Raw genomic sequence first — 22,047 nt, forward strand, 5'->3', positions numbered from 1 at the left:
TTTGTTAATTTGTTTCTTATATATGTAATCCAAAAAGGATGCTAACAAAAAATATTTCCTTTTTTATTCCATCAAAACCACCGGGAGATTTTCTAAGCGTCCTTTTATTGCAATTTTCAAATTTTATTCTTCAAACCATGAAGGAAAAAAAAAAAAAAAGGAAGAAGAAGAATAGAGTTCCTTATACTATTTGTTTTTCGCAGTTATAGTTTATTTAATTAAATTAATTATTTTATTAACTGTTTAAATAGTTTTTTATAAAATAATAAAAATATAATTTTCCATAAAATAGTAAAACAACTAGACGTTAACTAAGTTAGATTCTCACAAAATGCTAACCCTTTAGCTTTTTGTGCTTACAAAGCTTATTGGTAGACGGACGGACGCGCGGAACAGATTCAACCACCAGAGACTAGACAGTAGGGAGTGATCCATAACGATGAAAGTAGAAGTCCATCTGTCCATGAAAGTAACTTTCACTCTTTTGTTTGGCACAACTCTATTGGTTAAAAATCTTGTGTCGCCACCATAGACTTTGAAGCCTCAACTACCAACCAGCACCTAAACCACCGGTCTTGTTCAACAAATTATCTATATCCTTATCCTCCATTTAAAACATTTGTCGCTAAAAAGTAACAATATAATTGGTCCCTACTATTCAGTTTTAATAAGATTTTCATACCATTATTGTACTTTAGACGGTATTGGGCAACAACTAAATCAGAACAGAACAATCCTTGCAATCAAACACTAGGATCATACTACACTGATTAGCAATTACATGGTATATGGTATCTCGATGGCAAAAACAATCTCTAAACCTAGTCATGGTCAAATTAACTAAAAAGACTTGGTATTACTTAACTTTGGGTGTATTTTCCGTATTCAAATACATGCATTAACTTGCTATTGATCACATTATAGTATTTACATATTACAAATCCAAAACCGATCGTCACAGCCGGAAAGATGAAAACCAAAGAAAAATCAAACCCTATTTTAATCGGGAGTAGGACCAATTAGCTTTTCTATAATGACGTTTTGTTTTCACAATCTTCACCACCACCGTTACCGTTACAGAAGGTGTCGCCTTGCCATGTCCACACAATGTCTTTCAATGCAGGCCTAATATCTTCCTCGCAAAACTTAGCATATTCCAAAGTATCGCCGGCCGATTTAGAGAATTCAACGACGGCTACCTCCGGAGCTACCTCGAAAACCTCAGCGGTGACTGAAAGCTTTCCTTTCCTTCCCTCTGACGGGCCTTGCAATCTCATTTTAAAGTCTTTAACTTTAGCTATATTAAAGTTCAACCCTTTTGCAAGGCCTTCAAGTCTGTTCATAATTGCAGTCGCTGAGAACTTTGAAGTGAACATAGACCCTGTCTTTCTCTTGTTTTCGAACAAACTCGACAAATCAAACCCAGAGGACATTGAAGAAATGAACTCAAAAGCATTAAAGAATTTTGGGGAAGAAACTTTAGTCATAACTACTGCAGATAAATCTTCTTGTTCTTCCTCTGTTTTCTCTAGATTTAATTCTGGAACAGAAAAAGCTATTGGTGAAAATCCTTTTTGAAACCAAGGAACTCGCATTATCGCTGGTATTGTAATTCTTTTTTCTGGGTCAGCAACTAAAAGTTTAGAAATCAATCGCTTAGCTTCTGTGGAAAACCATGGCGGACATTCAAATTCTGCTTTGAAAACTTTCCTATACATTTTCATAATATTTTCATCCTGAAATGGCAAAAATCCAGCAAGAAGAACATAAAGAATTACCCCACAAGACCAAATATCGGCTTTAGATCCGTCGTATCCTTTCTTTCTCAGAACTTCCGGGGCCACATAAGCCGGAGTTCCACACTGTGTGTGGAGGAGCCCGTCGTTGCGTAATTGTTCCGGCAAAGCTGATAGGCCAAAATCAGAGATTTTGAGATTTTCATTTTCGTCTAATAAAAGATTCTCCGGTTTCAAATCTCTATGCGAAACGCCTCTGCTATGGCAGAAATCGATTGCGCTAATTAGCTGTTGAAAGTACTTACGAGCAATTTCTTCTTTGAGTTTCCCTTTAGCAACTTTAGCGAAAAGCTCGCCGCCGCGAACGTGCTCCATAACGAAGAAAATCTTCGTTTTTGTTGCTAATACTTCTTTGAGCTCAACAATATTGGGGTGACGAACTAATCGCATAACAGAAATTTCTCGCTTGATCTGCTCCATCATTCCTTCTTTTTTCACTTGATCTTTGCTTATCACTTTAATTGCTACGCTTTCTCCAGTCGTAATGTTTTTGCCGTAGTAGACCTTAGCAAAAGTCCCCTTCCCTAACAACCTCCCCATCTCGTACTTCTGAAACAGAACATGCCTCTCCTCCATAACTCAAAACAGGGGAAATTAGTACTCAGAAAATTCTTCTTGTTGTTTAATCAATTTTAGCTCAAAAAGACACTCAAGAATCAGATAGAAAAGGTAAAGGAATCCAAGAAAGAATAGCTGAAATACTAATCTGAAAGGATTCCATTAAATGGGTGACGTTATTTTGAGTGAAGCTATTGAAAGAGAGTGTGAAGTGTGAGGGACATAGAAAAACAAGAGGAGAAGGACTGAAAAGATTGTTCTGTAGCCATTAGAGCACCTGGTATTTTCTTCCGGAGAGCCGCGAGGGGCACACAGAAAGCGAAAAAATAATAATCTATCAAAACTCTTTATAGGAGAAATCTACAAATAAGGAGAAGACACGGTCTCCTAAGTTTGTTATACTAATATCTTTATGGAATAAACTATTTGATCATTCTCGATTACTTTTAAGGTTAGGAAATTATTTCCTACTTAGTTTGAAGATTGAATTATTTTGAAATTAAAATTAATATTTAAGTTGGTAATTTATATTAAATTTATTTTTTAAATAATTAAATAAAATTTTATATTTATTGTAGTTTTAAATTCAAAAGTGGGAATATTATTAAAAATTCGTATAGGATAAGATTTTTTAAGATTTAAACTCTCAGAAAATATTTATATATATCGAGTGACTCTACTTTATCGCTGTATCCCATATTATAATATAAATATATTTTGTTGTATAAAATATAAATAATAAATATAAATATACTTTTAATAGAGAATCTTTAAATAATATATTTACATTGATTTAATAGAAGAGAACCAGCTATGTGCGTAATTTAATTAAGCACTAATTGTTTTATGAAGTTTTTTTAAATACTCAGAGTATCTTGTTCCTTTACAAGCTTGCTCGGCATGAATCCGAATTAATTAAGTCTGTAAATTTTAGATATTGGAAAATTAAAATCAAATAAAAAATTAATAGCTAATTAAACTATTTATTGATTAAATTATTCAACAATAATTTATTTTATTTTTCTATAAATCTCTTGAGAACAAAAAAAAAAAGATTAAACCAAATTTGGGTGATCTATTTATGGTAAAAAATTTATTGCCCCTTCCGTGGCTTAAGGCGTGTGGCCTACACGTGTATAATTTCGAGGACTTCAAGAAAATCCAATGTTAATAGGGACTGTTATGGTTTAATAATATTAATCTTAGCCTAATCTATCAGAGTACTTTGAACTTTGCTGGGTTTATAATTTCACCATAATTTATCTTAATTTCAGCGTTTTATAGCAATATTATTTCAATTATATTAAGAATAAAAATTATAAATAAAAAGGTATTTCTATTATTGTTTTAAAAAATAGTCACATCTAGCGAGTATCACATTTATAAATTTGAAAATATAATATTTCTTATTCAAGTGATGATAGACATTATATCCAAATATAGAAAATTTAAATTAAGTAAAGAGTATTAAATTTGTTAAATACATAAATCCTTTAATCACGTATATAAAAATCAACTATAGATAACTATGAAGAAAAAAATTAACTATTTTAATAAATTATTCATAAATTTACTATAAAGCAATAGCTCGTTATTATTAATTATTATTAATAATCATTAATTAACAATATTTTGGCAGAAGTCACACTTGACTACTAAATTTCAACTACTAATTTAAATTATTTTTATTTTTAATTAGTAACACTTCACAATAGCAAGAAATGCCTTTTTTGGTCTATAAATCAATTGGATGACGTTTAACAAAACGGAGTATAATTTGTGTGTTTTATTTTCTTTTTCAAAGGTATTCCTCATGGAGCGGTCTCTATCTTGTCGCTGTAGGTAATCAACAACCATTCCTTACCCTAACACAATGGGACCTACGGCCATGAAAGTCCAACAAGACCTTCTCCACTCACTCAATAACTTAATTTTGGCAAGAAAAATAAATTAAAAATCATGACAGCAAAAATAAATTCATTACTTGTTTATTATTATTATTATTATTATTAATTAATAATTGAGTTTTGGGTCCCATAAAATAAATAATTCAGTATGGTGGTAGTAGTGAGTAGTAAGTATAATTACATGTCTTGAAAATAAATAAATAATATATATTTATATAAAGCATTTTCTAACACCTTTATCAAGCAATACTTGAAATTTAAGATGCTTCTTGTATCAGTGACGTTATTCTTTCTTTAGCTAGATGCTTTTAGAAGAAATCCCTGCTTTCTTCATCTCTTTGTGATGAGTTGGAATATCTTGCATAAGCGACAAGGGACATTTTGCATAATTAAATTTGTACCAAAAATAAATATATATTTAAGTTTATGCAACTAGCTGTATATATACTTTTAAATATATATATTTCTAGGCATGATATTTAAATAATTGACTCAATAGTAATGATTCCATATTTTGAATTTGAGATTTTTCATTTTCCGCATATTTTACAAAACATGAGAATATCAATTAGACTACATATAATTAGACTTAAGTCGTCATTCTTTATTATTTCGTTTTATTTAACGGGTATAATCCCTAGATTTTACTCAAATATATTGACCTAAGTTTTTTAAATTACACTGTGTAATCATTACATTATAAATCCGTTACGTTATAAGAAGATTAATCGTTAATTTTTTATTGAGCATGAAAGGTTAAAAGCATCGCTAAAGATAATCTGTAACATCCTCTTGAGTTGAGTCGGGTTGAACCAAACCTGGTTGGGGTAGAATGGATGATAAGTGGACTTATTTGCATGGAAAGTTTAGGACTTGTTTGCCTCCAAACATACAGTGTGGGTATTAAGTTGTGTCTTTGTACACTTGAGGTACCAATTAGAGAGTTTACACAGCCAAGTCATTTCTTCTAGAGTCTACCCGTTCCTATCATTTTCACTTTCCTATTTTCACGTTTTTCATTTTCTTCTTACTTTCCCTCCCGTTTCCTTGCAAGTTTCATGCACGTTAAGCACTAAGTCCACTCCAAGTAAGTAGAATTCCTTGAAGTTATATGTTATCCACTCTTTAATTGAGTTATATTGGAGATGAGTTATGAGAATTCTTGTGTATAGGAGAAGAAAGTTCAAAGGTAGCAGAAAAGAGAAGTTAAAACAGAGCCCCAGCTTTGTGGCAAGACAGGTTTGATATCTCTTGTTATTTCCCATGTTCTTTGCATGAAAATTGTGTGGAGTGTTGCTCATGAGATGATATGTTGCTTGTTGTTGGGTGGAAGTACTGGAAATGATGTGAAAACAGGGGATGAATATATGAAACGGAAACAGAGTTTGCTGGAAATGTTACCAGCAACTTCATCTTGATTTTAAACCCATATAATGATGGAATTAGGAATTGTCATAGAAGAGTTATTTGTTCCTTTCTGTGTTAGCTTTACATGGGCTTTTGAATCATTCAATTTGAAGTTGTATACTGAGAGTTATGGCCAAAAGAACACAGACTGCACAGAATCACGTCGCGCGCTCGCGCATACTGGAAAGCAAGTCGCGCTCGCGATTTCCTATTTCGCGCTCGCGACTTGAGTCAGGTAGCTCTCTGACTCTCAATTGCACAACTCGCGTTCGCGACTTTCACATACGCGGTCGCGACTTGTGCTGTGACCCTCTTTTGCCTTTCAATTGCTATGTAATCACATTTCTTTGCTCAACATGCATGCATCCAATCATTTTACAACAAAAATGCAACATAAGAACATGGATTAAAACAACATATAAGCATTTATATGGTGTGAAATCAAATCAATAGGATGAACTATGAAGTTGTAAAACCATTTATGTGCTATTGTGTTACATTGTTGATATGCTAATATGAAGCTCCATTGAGGTTGGGTAGAAACCATGTAGATAAGGCTATGTCGCGACATAGAATAGCAGATCTGCGCCCCATACAGTTTGGAACTCCGGCTACAGGCCGTTGAGTGGATATGATTAAACCGTGCGGTGCAAATCCGGTTAGGGGCACCAAAACGGACATTATTGGCATAGGCGAATCCGGTTCGGGGCCTATAGCATACAATTTCACCCAGTTTCATACAGTTTATCTTATCACTTCGGTTTCACTATAACCTTATGGAGCCATTCAGATATCTTGACATAACATTTCATGAATTATACAGGATTATAAACAGTACAAAAGATAATCAAGATATCATGAAAGTATCATAATGTGTGAGCTTATATGTGCCATAGATGTTTCCATGGTTCTTTCTATATATGTATGTGTTTAATTGTTTCTTTATTTGTTGAGATATCCACTGAGCATTATTTGCTCAGCGAGTTACCTGTTTAACTCGCAGGTTTTGAGACTGTTCTTTCTATATATGTATGTGTTTAATTGTTTCTTTATTTGTTGAGATATCCACTGAGCATTATTTGCTCAGCGAGTTACCTGTTTAACTCGCAGGTTTTGAGACTGGTCCATAGAGAGTCCGCGTACAACTGCTGCAGTTCATCTGGAGAAGACTCGGTCTTCAGGGTAGAAAACTCATTTTGTTTTTCTTTTTATGGCATGTACAGGGCACACAGTTGGGCCCATTTCATTTTGTAAACTTGTATCATGTTTTGTAAATTACATTATTTTTGGAAACAGTACCAGCATGTTATTATATTCAATATACAGTATGTTTTCAGCATGTCAGACCATACAGTCATCCAGTTTTGTAACATCTCGACTCGGTTCATTCGGGTTAACGGGTGGACCGGGAAGGGGTGTTACAAATTTTGGTATCAGAGCCCTAGGTTTAATTTCCCCGGGCTTGCATGCATAAGTCAGTATATGTACATGCCATGACTACCCTGATTAACTAAGCAGTTGTTATTATTTTAGGAGGATGTCTCAAGAAGGTGAAATTGAGTCACACGCCTCCAGAGCAGTGGAGGGTGAGGCTTCAATGGCACCAGGTCAAGAGGTGCTGTTAAAGGAACTTGCAGATACTTTTCGACAGATTGCAGGGGTGATGCCTCAAGCACCCGTAATAGTAGAAAGAGAGAGAAAGCCCCCACTGGAGAAGCTTAGAAAATATGGTGCAAAGGAATTCAAAGCTAGTAAAGATGATAGCCCAGAGCTTGCTGAGTATTGGTTAGATGGGACATCGAGAGTCCTAGAACAATTGCAGTGTACAGCAGAAGACAAGTTGGTTTGTGCCACTTCATTGCTGATAGAGGAGGCATATACATGGTGGACCACTGTGCAACAGAGAGTAACAGCAGATCAGCGTACTTGGCAATTCTTCTTGGATGAATTCAAGAAGAAGTTCATTACCGAGGCTTACCTAGATGCGAGAAGAAAGGAATTCTTATACCTGCGACAGAACAGAATGTCCGTAGCCGAATATGAAAGAGAATTCACTAGACTTAGCAGGTATGGTAAGCAGATAGTGTCTACAGAGGCCGAGAGGTGTAAGAAGTTTCAAGAAGGCCTGAATGATGAAATTCAGATGGGAGTGGTAGCTTCCAGATTCAGAGAATTTTCAGCCTTGGTAGAGGCAGCTCAAGAGATAGAGCGAATACAGGCCAATCAGCGTTCTAGACGCCAGCGGTCTCAGCAGAGGAGAGACCAGACTCAGAGTGCACCCAGTATATCCCAGCCGGAAAGCAAGAGATTCAGAGGTGCAAGTAGTTCATCTGGTTCTAGGCCTCCTTTTAGTCAAGGCTTAGTCAGGGGCACTAATATGCCAGCAGCATCAGTGGTGGCTAGTTCTACCAGTGGGAGTCGAGGTTCAGGCAGAGGTTCTGGTAGAGGCACCGGTAGAGGTGCAGAGTCAGCCGGTTATCCGTATCCACCTTGTGAGCATTGTGGTAGACGACATGGTGGAGAGTGTTGGTTGGTGACCGGTAAATGTTGGATATGCGGAGCATCAGACCATCAGAAGAAAGACTGTCCAAAGAAGGCAAGAGTTCCTACCCAGTTCATAGCAGGTAGAGGTAGAGGTGAGCCCTCGGGAGTGCAGAGACAGCAGTCAGAGACTGTGGATAGACCCGATACTAGGGGTCCAGCCAGGGTTTATGCTATGCGAGCCAGAGAAGAGGAGGAAGCTCCAGATGTTATAGTTGGTGAGTTTTCTTTATTCGAGCATGTAGTTTATGCTTTGATTGATCCTGGCTCATCTCATTCATACATTAGTGTGCCTACACCCTGGGTTAAAGGGTTAGCGGTTGCACATGTGGGTCAGGGTATGTTGGTTACCAATCCATTAGGAGATGTAGTAACAACTCATACAGTGATCAAAGACTGTCCAATTGTTATTCATGGAAAGGAATTTCCAGGAGATCTTATGGAGTTGCCATTTAGAGAATTTGATGTTATTTTGGGTATGGATTGGCTATCTAGACATAATGCTTTAGTTGATTGTGCAAAGAAAAGGGTGACATTATCTACACCAGCAGGGGAAGAGATTACAGTAGTCGGGAAGCGGCGAGAGTTTTTGAGTAATGTGATATCAGCCATGGCAGCAAAGAGATTAATTCAGAAGGGTTGTGAAGCATACTTGGTATGTGCGTTACAAATAAAGAAAGAAAAGTTAAAAGTGGAAGATATACCAACAGTATGTGATTATCCAGACGTGTTTCCAGATGAGTTACCAGGGTTACCACCAAGAAGGGAAGTAGAGTTTACCATCGATGTCTATCCTGGAGCAGCACCAATATCTATTGCACCTTACAGAATGGCACCAGCAGAGTTAAAAGAGTTAAAGATTCAGCTGCAGGAGTTATTAGACAAAGGATTTATCAGACCCAGTGTATCACCTTGGGGAGCACCGGTATTATTTGTTAAGAAGAAAGATGGATCACTCAGACTGTGCATTGATTACAGACAGCTGAATAAGCTGACGATCAAGAATAAGTATCCATTGCCTCGCATTGATGATTTGTTTGATCAGTTAAAAGGTGCAGGTATATTTTCTAAGATTGACCTCAGATCAGGATACCACCAGTTGCGGATAAAGGAAGAAGATATCTCCAAGACTGCATTCAGGACCCGATATGGTCACTTTGAATTTTTAGTAATGCCATTCGGTCTCACAAATGCACCGGCGGTTTTCATGGATCTCATGAACCGCGTACTTCATTCATACCTGGATCAGTTTGTGGTGGTGTTTATAGATGACATTTTGGTTTATTCCAGAGACAGGGCAGAACATGATAAGCATTTACGGATTGTACTTCAGACTTTGAGAGATAAACAGCTATATGCTAAGCTCAGTAAATGTGAGTTTTGGCTAGAAGAAGTTTCTTTCTTAGGACATGTGGTGTCATCGGAGGGTATCAGAGTGGATCCTAAGAAGATTGAGGCTATTGTTGATTGGAGACCACCCAGGAATGTTACAGAAGTTCGAAGTTTTCTGGGTTTAGCCGGTTATTACAGAAGGTTTGTAAAGGGATTCTCCATCATTGCATCACCTTTAACAAGATTATTGAAGAAAGAGGTTGTATTCCATTGGGATAATAGATGTCAGCAGAGTTTTGACACTTTGAAGAGAACGTTGACTGAAGCACCAGTGTTAACTCAGCCAGTGTCAGGTAAAGACTTTGAGATTTACAGTGATGCCTCTCATACTGGGTTAGGATGTGTGCTCATGCAAGATAAGAAAGTGGTCGCCTATGTCTCCAGACAATTGAAACCACATGAGTTGAATTATCCAACCCATGATTTAGAACTGGCAGCCATTGTTCTAGCATTCAAAGTATGGCGGCATTATCTGTATGGTGAAAAGTGTTACATTTACACAGATCATCAGAGTTTAAAGTACTTACCAACACAGAAGGACTTGAATACAAGACAACGGAAGTGGATGCAAATTCTGGCTAATTACGATTATGTCATTAATTATCATCCGGGCAAGGCTAATGTGGTAGCGGATGCCCTTAGCCGGAAATCCTTGTATGCTTTGAGCTTAATGAAAATCAGCATGGAGTTGCAACAGCAGGGAGTTATTTTAGCACAGATGCAAGTCCAGCCATCTTGGATTCAGGAAGTTGCAGAAACACAAAAGAAAGATGCACAAATAGCACTATGGGTTAAACAAGTACAGGAAGATCATGGTGGGAAATTCAGATTGGATAATAGTGGAGTCTTATTCTATGAAGACAGAGTTGTTGTTCCACAGACAGGTGAGATCAGACAAAAGATTTTGCATGAAGCTCATAACGGTCTATATACAATGCATCCAGGTAGTACCAAGATGTATCAAGATTTGAAGAAAGGCTACTGGTGGCCAGGCATAAAGAGAGACATCGGAGATGTTGTAACAAGATGTTTAACATGTCAACAAGTAAAAGCAGAACATCAACTGCCATCCGGGTTACTTCATCCAATAACAGTGCCAACATGGAAATGGGATCAGATCACGATGGACTTTGTTATTGGCTTACCTCAGACACAGCGGAAGCATGATACAGTATGGGTAATTGTGGACAGATTAACCAAGTCTGCTCATTTCCTACCAGTTAAGACGGACTATTCTCTCGACAAGTTAGCAGAAATTTATGTTAGTGAGATAGTTCGACTACATGGAGTTCCATTATCCATTATCTCTGATCGTGATCCAAGGTTTACATCGAAGTTCTGGGGTAAACTTCAAGAAGCATTAGGAACGAAACTGCATTTCATCCGCAGACAGATGGCCAGTCAGAAAGAGTAATTCAAATCTTGGAAGACATGATGAGATCATGTGTTATAGAGTTTGAAGGTAGTTGGGACAAATATGTATCTCTCATGGAATTTGCCTACAACAACAGCTATCAATCGAGCATTAAGATGGCACCATATGAAGCATTGTATGGTAGAAGATGCAGGACACCTGTATGTTGGACAGAACTTAGTGAGAAGAAGATTTTGGGTCCAGATTTGGTTAGAGACACAGAAGAAAAAGTGGAAATCATCAGAAGACGGCTGAAGGAAGCAAGTGATCGACAGAAATCCTATGCGGATTTAAAGAGAAAAGACATTGAGTATTCGGTTGGGGACAAAGTATTTTTGAAAGTTTCACCATGGAAAAAGATCTTAAGGTTTGGACAAAAGGGTAAGCTTAGCCCTAGGTTCATTGGTCCATACGAGATTGTTGAACGCGTAGGACCATTAGCCTATCGCCTAGCATTACCTCCAACTTTAGATCGAATTCATAATGTCTTTCATGTATCAATGTTAAGGAGATACAGATCAGACCCCTCACATGTGTTATCAGCAGACGAGATTGAAATTCAGCCGGATCTCACTTATGAAGAAGAACCAGTTCAGATCCTAGCCAAAGAAACTAAAGAATTGCGGAACAAGAAAATAGCATTAGTGAAAGTTCTTTGGAGGAATCATAAGACAGAAGAAGCAACTTGGGAATCAGAAGAAACCATGCGACAACAATATCCGCATTTGTTTACAACAGGTAAACTTCGGGACGAAGTTTTTATTTAGAAGGGGAGAACTGTAACATCCTCTTGAGTTGAGTCGGGTTGAACCAAACCTGGTTGGGGTAGAATGGATGATAAGTGGACTTATTTGCATGGAAAGTTTAGGACTTGTTTGCCTCCAAACATACAGTGTGGGTATTAAGTTGTGTCTTTGTACACTTGAGGTACCAATTAGAGAGTTTACACAGCCAAGTCATTTCTTCTAGAGTCTACCCGTTCCTATCATTTTCACTTTCCTATTTTCACGTTTTTCATTTTCTTCTTACTTTCCCTCCCGTTTCCTTGCAAGTTTCATGCACGTTAAGCACTAAGTCCACTCCAAGTAAGTAGAATTCCTTGAAGTTATATGTTATCCACTCTTTAATTGAGTTATATTGGAGATGAGTTATGAGAATTCTTGTGTATAGGAGAAGAAAGTTCAAAGGTAGCAGAAAAGAGAAGTTAAAACAGAGCCCCAGCTTTGTGGCAAGACAGGTTTGATATCTCTTGTTATTTCCCATGTTCTTTGCATGAAAATTGTGTGGAGTGTTGCTCATGAGATGATATGTTGCTTGTTGTTGGGTGGAAGTACTGGAAATGATGTGAAAACAGGGGATGAATATATGAAACGGAAACAGAGTTTGCTGGAAATGTTACCAGCAACTTCATCTTGATTTTAAACCCATATAATGATGGAATTAGGAATTGTCATAGAAGAGTTATTTGTTCCTTTCTGTGTTAGCTTTACATGGGCTTTTGAATCATTCAATTTGAAGTTGTATACTGAGAGTTATGGCCAAAAGAACACAGACTGCACAGAATCACGTCGCGCGCTCGCGCATACTGGAAAGCAAGTCGCGCTCGCGATTTCCTATTTCGCGCTCGCGACTTGAGTCAGGTAGCTCTCTGACTCTCAATTGCACAACTCGCGCTCGCGACTTTCACATACGCGGTCGCGACTTGTGCTGTGACCCTCTTTTGCCTTTCAATTGCTATGTAATCACATTTCTTTGCTCAACATGCATGCATCCAATCATTTTACAACAAAAATGCAACATAAGAACATGGATTAAAACAACATATAAGCATTTATATGGTGTGAAATCAAATCAATAGGATGAACTATGAAGTTGTAAAACCATTTATGTGCTATTGTGTTACATTGTTGATATGCTAATATGAAGCTCCATTGAGGTTGGGTAGAAACCATGTAGATAAGGCTATGTCGCGACATAGAATAGCAGATCTGCGCCCCATACAGTTTGGAACTCCGGCTACAGGCCGTTGAGTGGATATGATTAAACCGTGCGGTGCAAATCCGGTTAGGGGCACCAAAACGGACATTATTGGCATAGGCGAATCCGGTTCGGGGCCTATAGCATACAATTTCACCCAGTTTCATACAGTTTATCTTATCACTTCGGTTTCACTATAACCTTATGGAGCCATTCAGATATCTTGACATAACATTTCATGAATTATACAGGATTATAAACAGTATAAAAGATAATCAAGATATCATGAAAGTATCATAATGTGTGAGCTTATATGTGCCATAGATGTTTCCATGGTTCTTTCTATATATGTATGTGTTTAATTGTTTCTTTATTTGTTGAGATATCCACCGAGCATTATTTGCTCAGCGAGTTACCTGTTTAACTCGCAGGTTTTGAGACTGGTCCATAGAGAGTCCGCGTACAACTGCTGCAGTTCATCTGGAGAAGACTCGGTCTTCAGGGTAGAAAACTCATTTTGTTTTTCTTTTTATGGCATGTACAGGGCACACAGTTGGGCCCATTTCATTTTGTAAACTTGTATCATGTTTTGTAAATTACATTATTTTTGGAAACAGTACCAGCATGTTATTATATTCAATATACAGTATGTTTTCAGCATGTCAGACCATACAGTCATCCAGTTTTGTAACATCTCGACTCGGTTCATTCGGGTTAACGGGTGGACCGGGAAGGGGTGTTACATAATCACTACATAGTCTTTATTGTTTGATGAAATATAATGATAAGAACTTCGATTTTTATAATTTTACATGATTTAGTCTCTCTATAATAATTAATATTAATTTAACAGAAAATTAACGATTGGACCTTATAATATAATAGAATTACAATGCTAAGTATAAATACTGTAATTTTAAAAATAGAAATTCTTACTAATATATATGACAAAAAATTTAGATAAGACGTAGTAATTGCCCCTTTGGTCATACATTGCACACATCTCGGGTCTAAATGATGGGTGGGCTACGGTTTCGGAGGTCCCACACTCCCACCTGCCCATGCAGCAATGTTTCCTATTGTCCCTGTTTTTGGGCCTGCTTTCGGTGCAGCCTGCTTTCAGTTACGCCCACAGTTTCCGGTTGCGATTATTGGATATTTCAGTTTTATTTAGGATGGAAGCAACATCATCTACCTAAATTGCACCGAATTATATTTTTCAAGTTATTTTCAGTTTTGACCTTAAATGAATATTCTGGTATCAAAATGTTGACATCATTCTCAATAATTCATTCCCATAATGCCAAAAAAGACTATGGAACCGGACCTACAATAATAGAATGAGATGGTCCTATATGCCCAAACCGCCTTTGGGTTGGGGACAGGTGTAACTGCGTGCAAGCACCACAATATTCTTCATGATGTGATTTGATAATGTACATTGTTTTATTTCAATTTTTTTCCTTAATTCAGTTTATGACTCTTATAATAATTCAATTTTTTATTTTCATGCGTAATTATTTAATAATTAATTTTGAGTCACATATAATTTTACAAATTCTTTTGGCTTTTTTACATAAATAAATTAAAAAGTAACGTACGTTTGAATTTAGCAGATAATATCTGTAAGATTAGATGTAATTACATACTCTAAAACGAAATTAATTTTATATTAAGAATATATAAATACTCATGAAAAATAAAAATAAAAATATTTAATTTTATTGTGTTTCTTCAGTGAATTGCTCCATCTTATTTTTATTTTTCATTATATCAAAATGAAGTTAATTTCCTAACGCTTTAGTCTCTATCTCTTCAGGATTTTTCTATTTTTTAAGGAATAAAAACAAATATATAGTTAACATTTCTCTAAACTCTTCCATTTTCTCACTCAATGGGGAGCCCATTGACTCTTGAACTCTATAACATGAATATGGTGGGATCAAATAAGCTTTTAATTTTGTGCAATTTGCAAAATTTGGTAAATCCTCATGGGACCCTATTTTATTGGCATACAATGTGATTAGTTTATGAATAAAGTTTCAAGTTTGGAAAAATTGACCAAACCCATGTTACAAATAATGCCTCAATCACAAGGAATTGTCAATTAGTCAAAAATGGCGTTATTTGCTGTTAATTTCTCTCAATCTACCACTGCCAGTTCGTATAAATATAATGCCTTTGATGGGACCGAAAAGTTTCCTTTTCCGTCGGGTGAAAACGTTTTCCCGTTGGTGGATCCATTAAAACCACTTATTGGGCTTGTGATTGGGACCAATTCTGCTATCTATTGGGCTTGTAGACCATATACTGGGCCAGAGTGTTCACTTGTCTGCTCGCCGATGCAACAAAGACCACCAAACGTCTCTGTACACACACACACTTGACACCACCCTGCCAATTTGCGCGAGACTGTTATAGTGGCTCAATTGCAATTGTATTGAATTCACAATGACATTTTTGTACTCATAAAATTTGAGAATTGCCTCCAGTTGCTACAATTCGAGTCCGAGAAGCGAAGCCCTAGGTCACCAACGTCCGGCTGTGAGCTCTCCGAGAAGGGGAAGAGAGAGAAAGGGAGAGGGCATTTGGGTTATTTGTCAGCTGAAGAAGAAGGAGGAAGAGAATGGACGAAGACCAAGTAGTGAAATTTGTCGAGACGTATCTGAAGAAGAAAGGATTTAAACAAGCTGAGCTAGCTTTCCATGATGAAGTACAACATAGCTCTAATGCCAATTCCCTCGACATTCACACCGATCCTGATCTATCCGCTCTGCTCCTTTCGCTCTCCCAGTAACTGTCTCCCTCTCTCTCAACTTCATTTCATTTGTTCAACTCTTTACCAGTGTGTGTTTTGTTTTTTGGCTTATTTGCTTTGGGGATTTTCCTAGTGTTCTTGTTAAAGGTCCGAAACCCCAAAAAACTTTTTGGAGAGGTAACACGCAATCCTAATATTAATGCAAACGCCGAGAGAGAGAGAGAGAGAGAGAGAGAGAGAGAGAGAATATTGCTGGTTCGTGGCAGCGCTCAAAAAATTTTATGATTCAAACTATATGGTTAGGAAGAATGTGAACAGATGAAAGCATTTTTAAGATGTTAAACGTTGTTCGCTGTGTTCCTGATTGGCTGAACTTTTACAAGGCTAACATTTAATGAGTTAATAATGTAAAAATGGAGCCAATTGTTGAACATGCATGTCATTTTGCCCAACACGGTAGAAATGCTGAATTAGGAGATCAAATGTGGATTCTGTTGGGCTACGTATACAAGTTTATTAATGATGTAATTCTGCTCTTCAATGAATGCTATTGCCTTTTCCCTCCTCAGACCAGGGGATACACCAGCAAAGTACCATGATGAATATGGTAAACTAAGAGCATGGACACATAGTTCGCTTGATTTGTACAAGGTACCTAGTTGTTGAGTTATTATTTGTTTGGCGGATGCACCATTTTGTTGTCGTTACATGAGATTGTTTGCCTTTGAAATACAGCCTGAGTTGCTTCGTGTGCTCTATCCAGTATTTGTACATTGTTATATGGATCTGGTTGCAAAAGGGCATATCCAAGAGGGTAATTTATTCAGCTTCTAGTTTTTCATATTTTGCCTTGAATTATCCTTGAAGTGGCAATTGGTGCAACAATTTTTTCAATATTTAGCTTATGCTACTTGGTTATCTTTCCAGCTAGAACTTTTTTCAACAGCTTTCGTGAGGACCATGAGACAATGCATTCACGGGACCTTCAAAAGCTGGAAGGAGCTCTTTCTCCCTCTCATTTGGAGGTTTAAAACACTCTAAGCTGCTATAATTATTATGCCTAGATAAGTTCCAATTCAGTCAAAAAATCTCATGATATTTTTCCTTAGGAGATGGAATTTGCTCATACTCTTAGGCAAAGCAAAGTCAACATAAAGATATGTCAGGTAATATATCTTGGTTTCTCTTTAGCTATTTTTGTCACATCGAATTAGGGTATGAGTTGTTGACCAATGTATCTAAAATGCTTGTTTTTTCTATATGATTCTTCTTTGGTCGTATTGATATTTGGTGGAAACATCAAAGCGGATTCAGAACATTGTATGCATATACGACATGCATGCTTTCTATGTGAAGTCATCATTAGATGCAGAATGCCAAAAGCAATCTGGGGATTCTCCTTAATGATGTTTGTATATTATGGGATTTCTGGTTTTCTGATTTGATTGACAATCATGATAAATCATGTGCTTTTAATTCTGTTCTTTAATAATGAGAAAAGAATTGAGATAAATGTCAGTATTGTCTTACTTTGTTGCTCTTTGAAATGTGAAGACATGGTTGCCCTTTTTTTTTTTTTTTTTTTTTAAATTATGAATCATTGCATTAGATTGTTCCAGGTGAAATTAGTAGTTACTGATTACTATGTTAATATAATAGAAGTATATCCATCAATTCATGCAAATTGCTAAAAGCTGCCTGTCAATCAACATTTCCAGTACTCCAATGAGCTCCTGATGCAGTATCTACGCAATACAAAATCTACTACAATGCTTGGGGTTGTCAATGAGCATATTAACTTCCTAGGTACATATGCTTAATGCCCATTTAGTTGCACATAAATCATTATTCAAGGTGGAATTTGCTAAGCTAATATACAATGCGTGTTATCATGTGTTGGCAGTTTCTCCTGGACAGCCCAGCTCAGTTTCAGATGACGCTGAGGTTGTAACACTAATTGGAAGCAGCCAGGATGCAGCAAATCAGATAAATAAGAAAGAAATACATTGGGGGGTGAGTAGACCTAGATGTTGAGGTGTTTATTCCTTTAACAGAACTTGTAATTCATGTCTTCCTATAAATTTGTTACAAGGGATTCAAAGTGGTACAGATTTGATATCATATATTGCATTACTGAGACATCTCTTAATACTAATAAGAGAGTTGTGTATTATAGCTGCAGCTTATCTTCTTTTCTTTTCTTGCTGCCAAAAAAGCTGTTGGTTTAACCTTTAATCATTTATTTGTTCTAGCTGCTTGAAGATTCTTTAGAGGAACGCTTAGAGAAGGCAGGGGGTTTGCTCTCAGATTCTGAAAAGACAGAAGGAGAAGCAAAAGAGGGGGACATGGATGACGCCAAGGTTCATACTTATGCTAATAAATTGTGGATTAACAATATAGCTTCTAAAGATACTTGAATTCTAATTCAACTTTCATATAGATGCAATTTTCATTGCATTAAGCGTTTATCTTGTTCACTTCTTTGGTGTTGTATGTGTTTGTTGTTCAGAAAAGATCTATAGAAGGCGGAAAGCAAGGTGCTTCTGTCAAAAAGTTGAAAAAGGACAAAGCTGCTAGTGCAACTGCAAAAGTTGCACGTCATGAGCCAAATATTGCATCTAGTGCACCACGAGTCAAACCAGAGCTTCCTTTGCCCGTAATGTATTTTCTAACATCCTATTTTACTAAGCATACAATATTTGTCTATCAGCATATTTATGGTTTACTTTTCTTTTGGTGTTGAATACAATGAAAAGAAGCCATAAACTACTAGTGGAAGGGGAATATATATTTTGCCTTGATGAAATACATTAGATAGGAAATGCTATCCCATGATATGTAGTATGCTATATGTAAAGTGGCAAGTTCAAAGATCTGAAGCTTTTCTTAACTTACTGGAATTAGAACAGAACATTAGCAAATGTTTGCTTCTGTATGAAGCCCAAGTGGTGGTTCCCTTGATCTGTAACTCTTGTGATTCAACTAGGGATTATTTGAATGGTGAATTTCAGCAGGCATCATGCTCGACTCTTTGAAGTCATTCGTGTTTGTTTTCTTTTTTCTTGCTTGCTTGACAGCTTTGCCTTGTCAATCATATGGTATGACATGGATATTTTCAGACGTTTTGGTGCATGCTTTATATTGCACATTATCCAAAATCTGAATTTTGTCATGCTTCATTCTATAAATGCATATTTTTGCAACATTTCCTGCATCAATGCTTTTCCAAGGTTCTCTGGTTCAGGGTTAACAATTAGGTGAAACTCATTATGTTAAAGTAGCGCTGCAGTTTACTAATTAGTATCTCTCTGGTTTCTTCAGTCCAACAGAGGTGGAACAGTCCATTCTTGAAGACTTGAGGAACCGTGTACAATTGAGCAGTGCCGCATTGCCATCTGTTAGCTTTTATACTTTTATCAATACACATAATAGGTAATTATTGCTTGATGATCATTGTTTTTATCTGGTTTGTTCATGTTCCCACTGCTCATTCTTCTTTCTGGGACTTCCTCCAGTTTGAATTGTTCTTCAATATCCCAGGATGGATCTTTAGTTGCTGGTGGATTTTCAGACTCTTCACTAAAGGTTTTTCTTTATTACATAGCTTAGCGGATATCATACTGGCCATTCTGATGACTAACTTTGAGATGTGCTTCACAGGTTTGGGATATGGCCAAACTCGGGCAACAAGCTAGCAATTGTAAGTTGATATGAGCAGGAGATGATTTCTTTTATAATTTGTTATTTTGTCCTTGACACACACTGTTGTAAGTAGAAGCATGCAACATTGGTGTAATATACCTGCATGCTGGTGCCACATATACCTGCATTTAGGGAATGGCAGCATTATTTGGTACATGCCTATGCTTAACAGAAGTTTGTACATGTTTTCTGATATGGCTGTATATGTTTGAACATGCATATATGTTAATCTCTGTCATATAATTGTACAGATATTTTAGGAGGAGATTTGGTATTAAACAGTCCCATTGTCAGCTGTTTTGCAGGGTGAAAATGATATTGCTCCTAGCGAACATGTCCTAGGACCAAATGGTGTCAAAAGATCCTACACCTTATTTCAGGGTCATTCAGGCCCTGTTTATTCTGCCACTTTCAGCCTGCTTGGTGACTTTATACTGTCCTCTTCAGCAGACACTACAAGTATGTTATCCTACTTGTATAATTATGTGCATGCTCGCATGCATATACATTTTATTATTATCTTGTTATATAATCTCTTCAAAAAAAAAAAAAAAAAAAATTACATTTCTCTGCTGCAGTTAGATTATGGAGCACAAAACTAAATGCAAATCTAGTTTGCTACAAGGGTCATAATTATCCTGTATGGGATGTTCAGGTATGCATTTCATATTTATTTTTATTTTATTGTTTAGTATGCTTCTTGTATTTGGTACTTGGAGTTGAGAGTATAATCAGAGAGCAAGGTCATGCTTCTCATACATTATACTTCATCTACTCGTGCAGTTCAGTCCTGTAGGACATTATTTTGCCAGTGCTTCACATGATCGAACAGCAAGGATTTGGTCCATGGATAGAATACAGCCTTTAAGAATAATGGCAGGTCACTTGTCTGATGTTGATGTGAGTAATCATCTCTCTCTCTCTCTCTCTCTCTCTCTGCCTGTCATTTTCCTATGAGATTTTTCATCCTCAGATACCTAAACCTCAGAAAAATATAGTCGTCCTTTTTAACAGCAATTAAGCATGTAACAGTTGAGACATGGTAGGGGGCCACAGGGATGGGTCTGCTTATTTGACTTATGCATAGAAAAAATGAACTTGACAGTAGTATGTAGAATAGGTCTTTTTTCTACTTAGATTGGCATATATTATGTTTTCAAAAATATTAGTGGCCTAGTTTAATAGCTAGCTGCAGCACATGATGCTTCTGTTGATTACCATCACTTCTCTGTTGTATTACTTCGCATTCGCCTAGAACCTGATTTCTCCCCCGTCTCTTGCTATGTTGCATTTGCTAACATTTGAATTGTCATAGGTGGCCATGTTTCGCAACATGGAAACAACATAAAAAATGACTTGCTAATAAAATGTATGATATATGAAGTTGGAAAATCTTCATTACTTTCACATGTTTTCTAGTCTGTAAAACCATTGACATGTGGTTGGATGATTTATTTCAGTGTGTACAATGGCATGCCAACTGCAATTACATCGCTACAGGCTCCAGTGACAAAACAGTTAGATTGTGGGATGTACAGAGTGGGGAGTGTGTACGAATTTTCATTGGTCATAGGAGTATGATTTTATCTCTGGCGATGTCACCTGATGGCAGGTATATGGCATCTGCTGATGAAGATGGCACAATTATGATGTGGGACCTTTCAACTGGCCGCTGTGTATCACCTTTGATGGGCCATAATTCATGTGTATGGACGCTAGCTTTCAGGTGCATATCCTTTCTTACTCATGGATTTTTTGGAAAACTTGGGTTTATGTCAACAAGTAATTTCTAATAATTTTCCTCTTCTCTCAGTTGTGAAGGCTCACTGCTTGCATCTGGTTCTGCTGATTGTACTGTGAAATTGTGGGATGTAACCTCAAGCACGAAGGTACCAAGGGCTGAAGACAGGTGAATTCCCCCCTATGAAAGCATCTCACTAAATGTTTGTTTTATCCTGAACTTTTAATTTTTAATGGTTGGATATTTTACTGAATAAGTTACATTTGATCAGCAAAAGTGGAACTGCAAACAGATTAAGATCACTGAAAACTCTGCCAACAAAAATGACGCCAGTCTATACATTAAGGGTAACTGTCGGACGTGCTTGAATTTTTCACTTGCTGTCCTCCATTGTTCTGATATGCTTGACTGGTAGCCTATAATGTTTGCATCCATTTTGGTGGCAGTTTTCTCGGAGGAATCTTCTGTTTGCTGCTGGAGTACTTTCAAAAAGTGTGTAAATTGCCAGCGTTATTGAAGCAATTATTTGCCTGAAGATCTCCATCAACTAAAAAGGTTGTGCAAATGAGTGTAGAACTAGAATAAGCTAATATAACATTTTTGTTCAATGTACTAATCTAATAATGGCCCATTAAACACCTTAATTTCGTTTTAGTTCGTAATATGCTCTGTGCTATGTAATGTAAAAATAGACTCGCAACAATCTGTAAAGCTAGGCTTCAAATCGAGGCCACTAAGCTGTACTTTAAGAGGCTTAAAATCTGATTAAACTGTCATTCTTTTCTTTTTAAATGAGCTGCTTAAATGAAATACCATTATAAATTGGAAGGAAATGCTCATGTACAGTGTTCGGC

At 36.8% G+C, this 22,047-nt stretch overlaps 2 protein-coding genes across 2 annotated transcripts; one reads left to right on the top strand and one right to left on the bottom strand.

Moving 5' to 3' along the window:
• Positions 1-836: 836 nt before the first annotated feature.
• On the bottom strand, positions 837-2,743 carry LOC105637561 (CBL-interacting serine/threonine-protein kinase 25). The gene has a single exon (XM_012221049.4). It carries the CDS (start codon positions 2,370-2,372, stop codon positions 1,029-1,031), a length of 1,344 nt encoding a protein of 447 aa, XP_012076439.1. The 5' UTR covers positions 2,373-2,743; the 3' UTR covers positions 837-1,028.
• A 12,656-nt stretch (positions 2,744-15,399) lies between these two features.
• On the top strand, positions 15,400-21,985 carry TAF5 (TBP-associated factor 5). The gene is made up of 19 exons (XM_012221050.4): positions 15,400-15,785; positions 16,320-16,401; positions 16,486-16,564; positions 16,678-16,775; positions 16,860-16,916; positions 17,469-17,556; positions 17,654-17,763; positions 18,003-18,110; positions 18,260-18,411; positions 19,072-19,182; positions 19,266-19,335; positions 19,411-19,450; positions 19,747-19,911; positions 20,031-20,107; positions 20,236-20,352; positions 20,913-21,178; positions 21,266-21,361; positions 21,465-21,540; positions 21,640-21,985. The coding sequence occupies exons 1-19, from the start codon at positions 15,619-15,621 to the stop codon at positions 21,691-21,693; spliced, it is 2,013 nt and encodes a 670-aa protein (XP_012076440.1). The 5' UTR covers positions 15,400-15,618; the 3' UTR covers positions 21,694-21,985.
• The last annotated feature ends 62 nt before the right edge of the window (positions 21,986-22,047 follow it).

Source organism: Jatropha curcas, chromosome 8 (genome assembly GCF_041381405.1).
Source record: "Jatropha curcas cultivar XTBG-Jc1 chromosome 8, XTBG_Jcur_1.0, whole genome shotgun sequence".
NCBI lineage: Eukaryota > Viridiplantae > Streptophyta > Magnoliopsida > Malpighiales > Euphorbiaceae > Jatropha > Jatropha curcas.

Excerpts from the sequence above, each read along its gene's own strand:
- LOC105637561 (XM_012221049.4), bottom strand. The coding sequence starts at position 2,372 with ATGGAGGAGAGGCATGTTCTGTTTCAGAAGTACGAGATGGGGAGGTTG.
- TAF5 (XM_012221050.4), top strand. The coding sequence starts at position 15,619 with ATGGACGAAGACCAAGTAGTGAAATTTGTCGAGACGTATCTGAAGAAG. Across the intron at positions 16,917-17,468 it reads TCAACATAAAGATATGTCAG|TACTCCAATGAGCTCCTGAT; the intron begins GTAATATATCTT and ends CAACATTTCCAG. Across the intron at positions 19,912-20,030 it reads CTCTTCAGCAGACACTACAA|TTAGATTATGGAGCACAAAA; the intron begins GTATGTTATCCT and ends TCTCTGCTGCAG.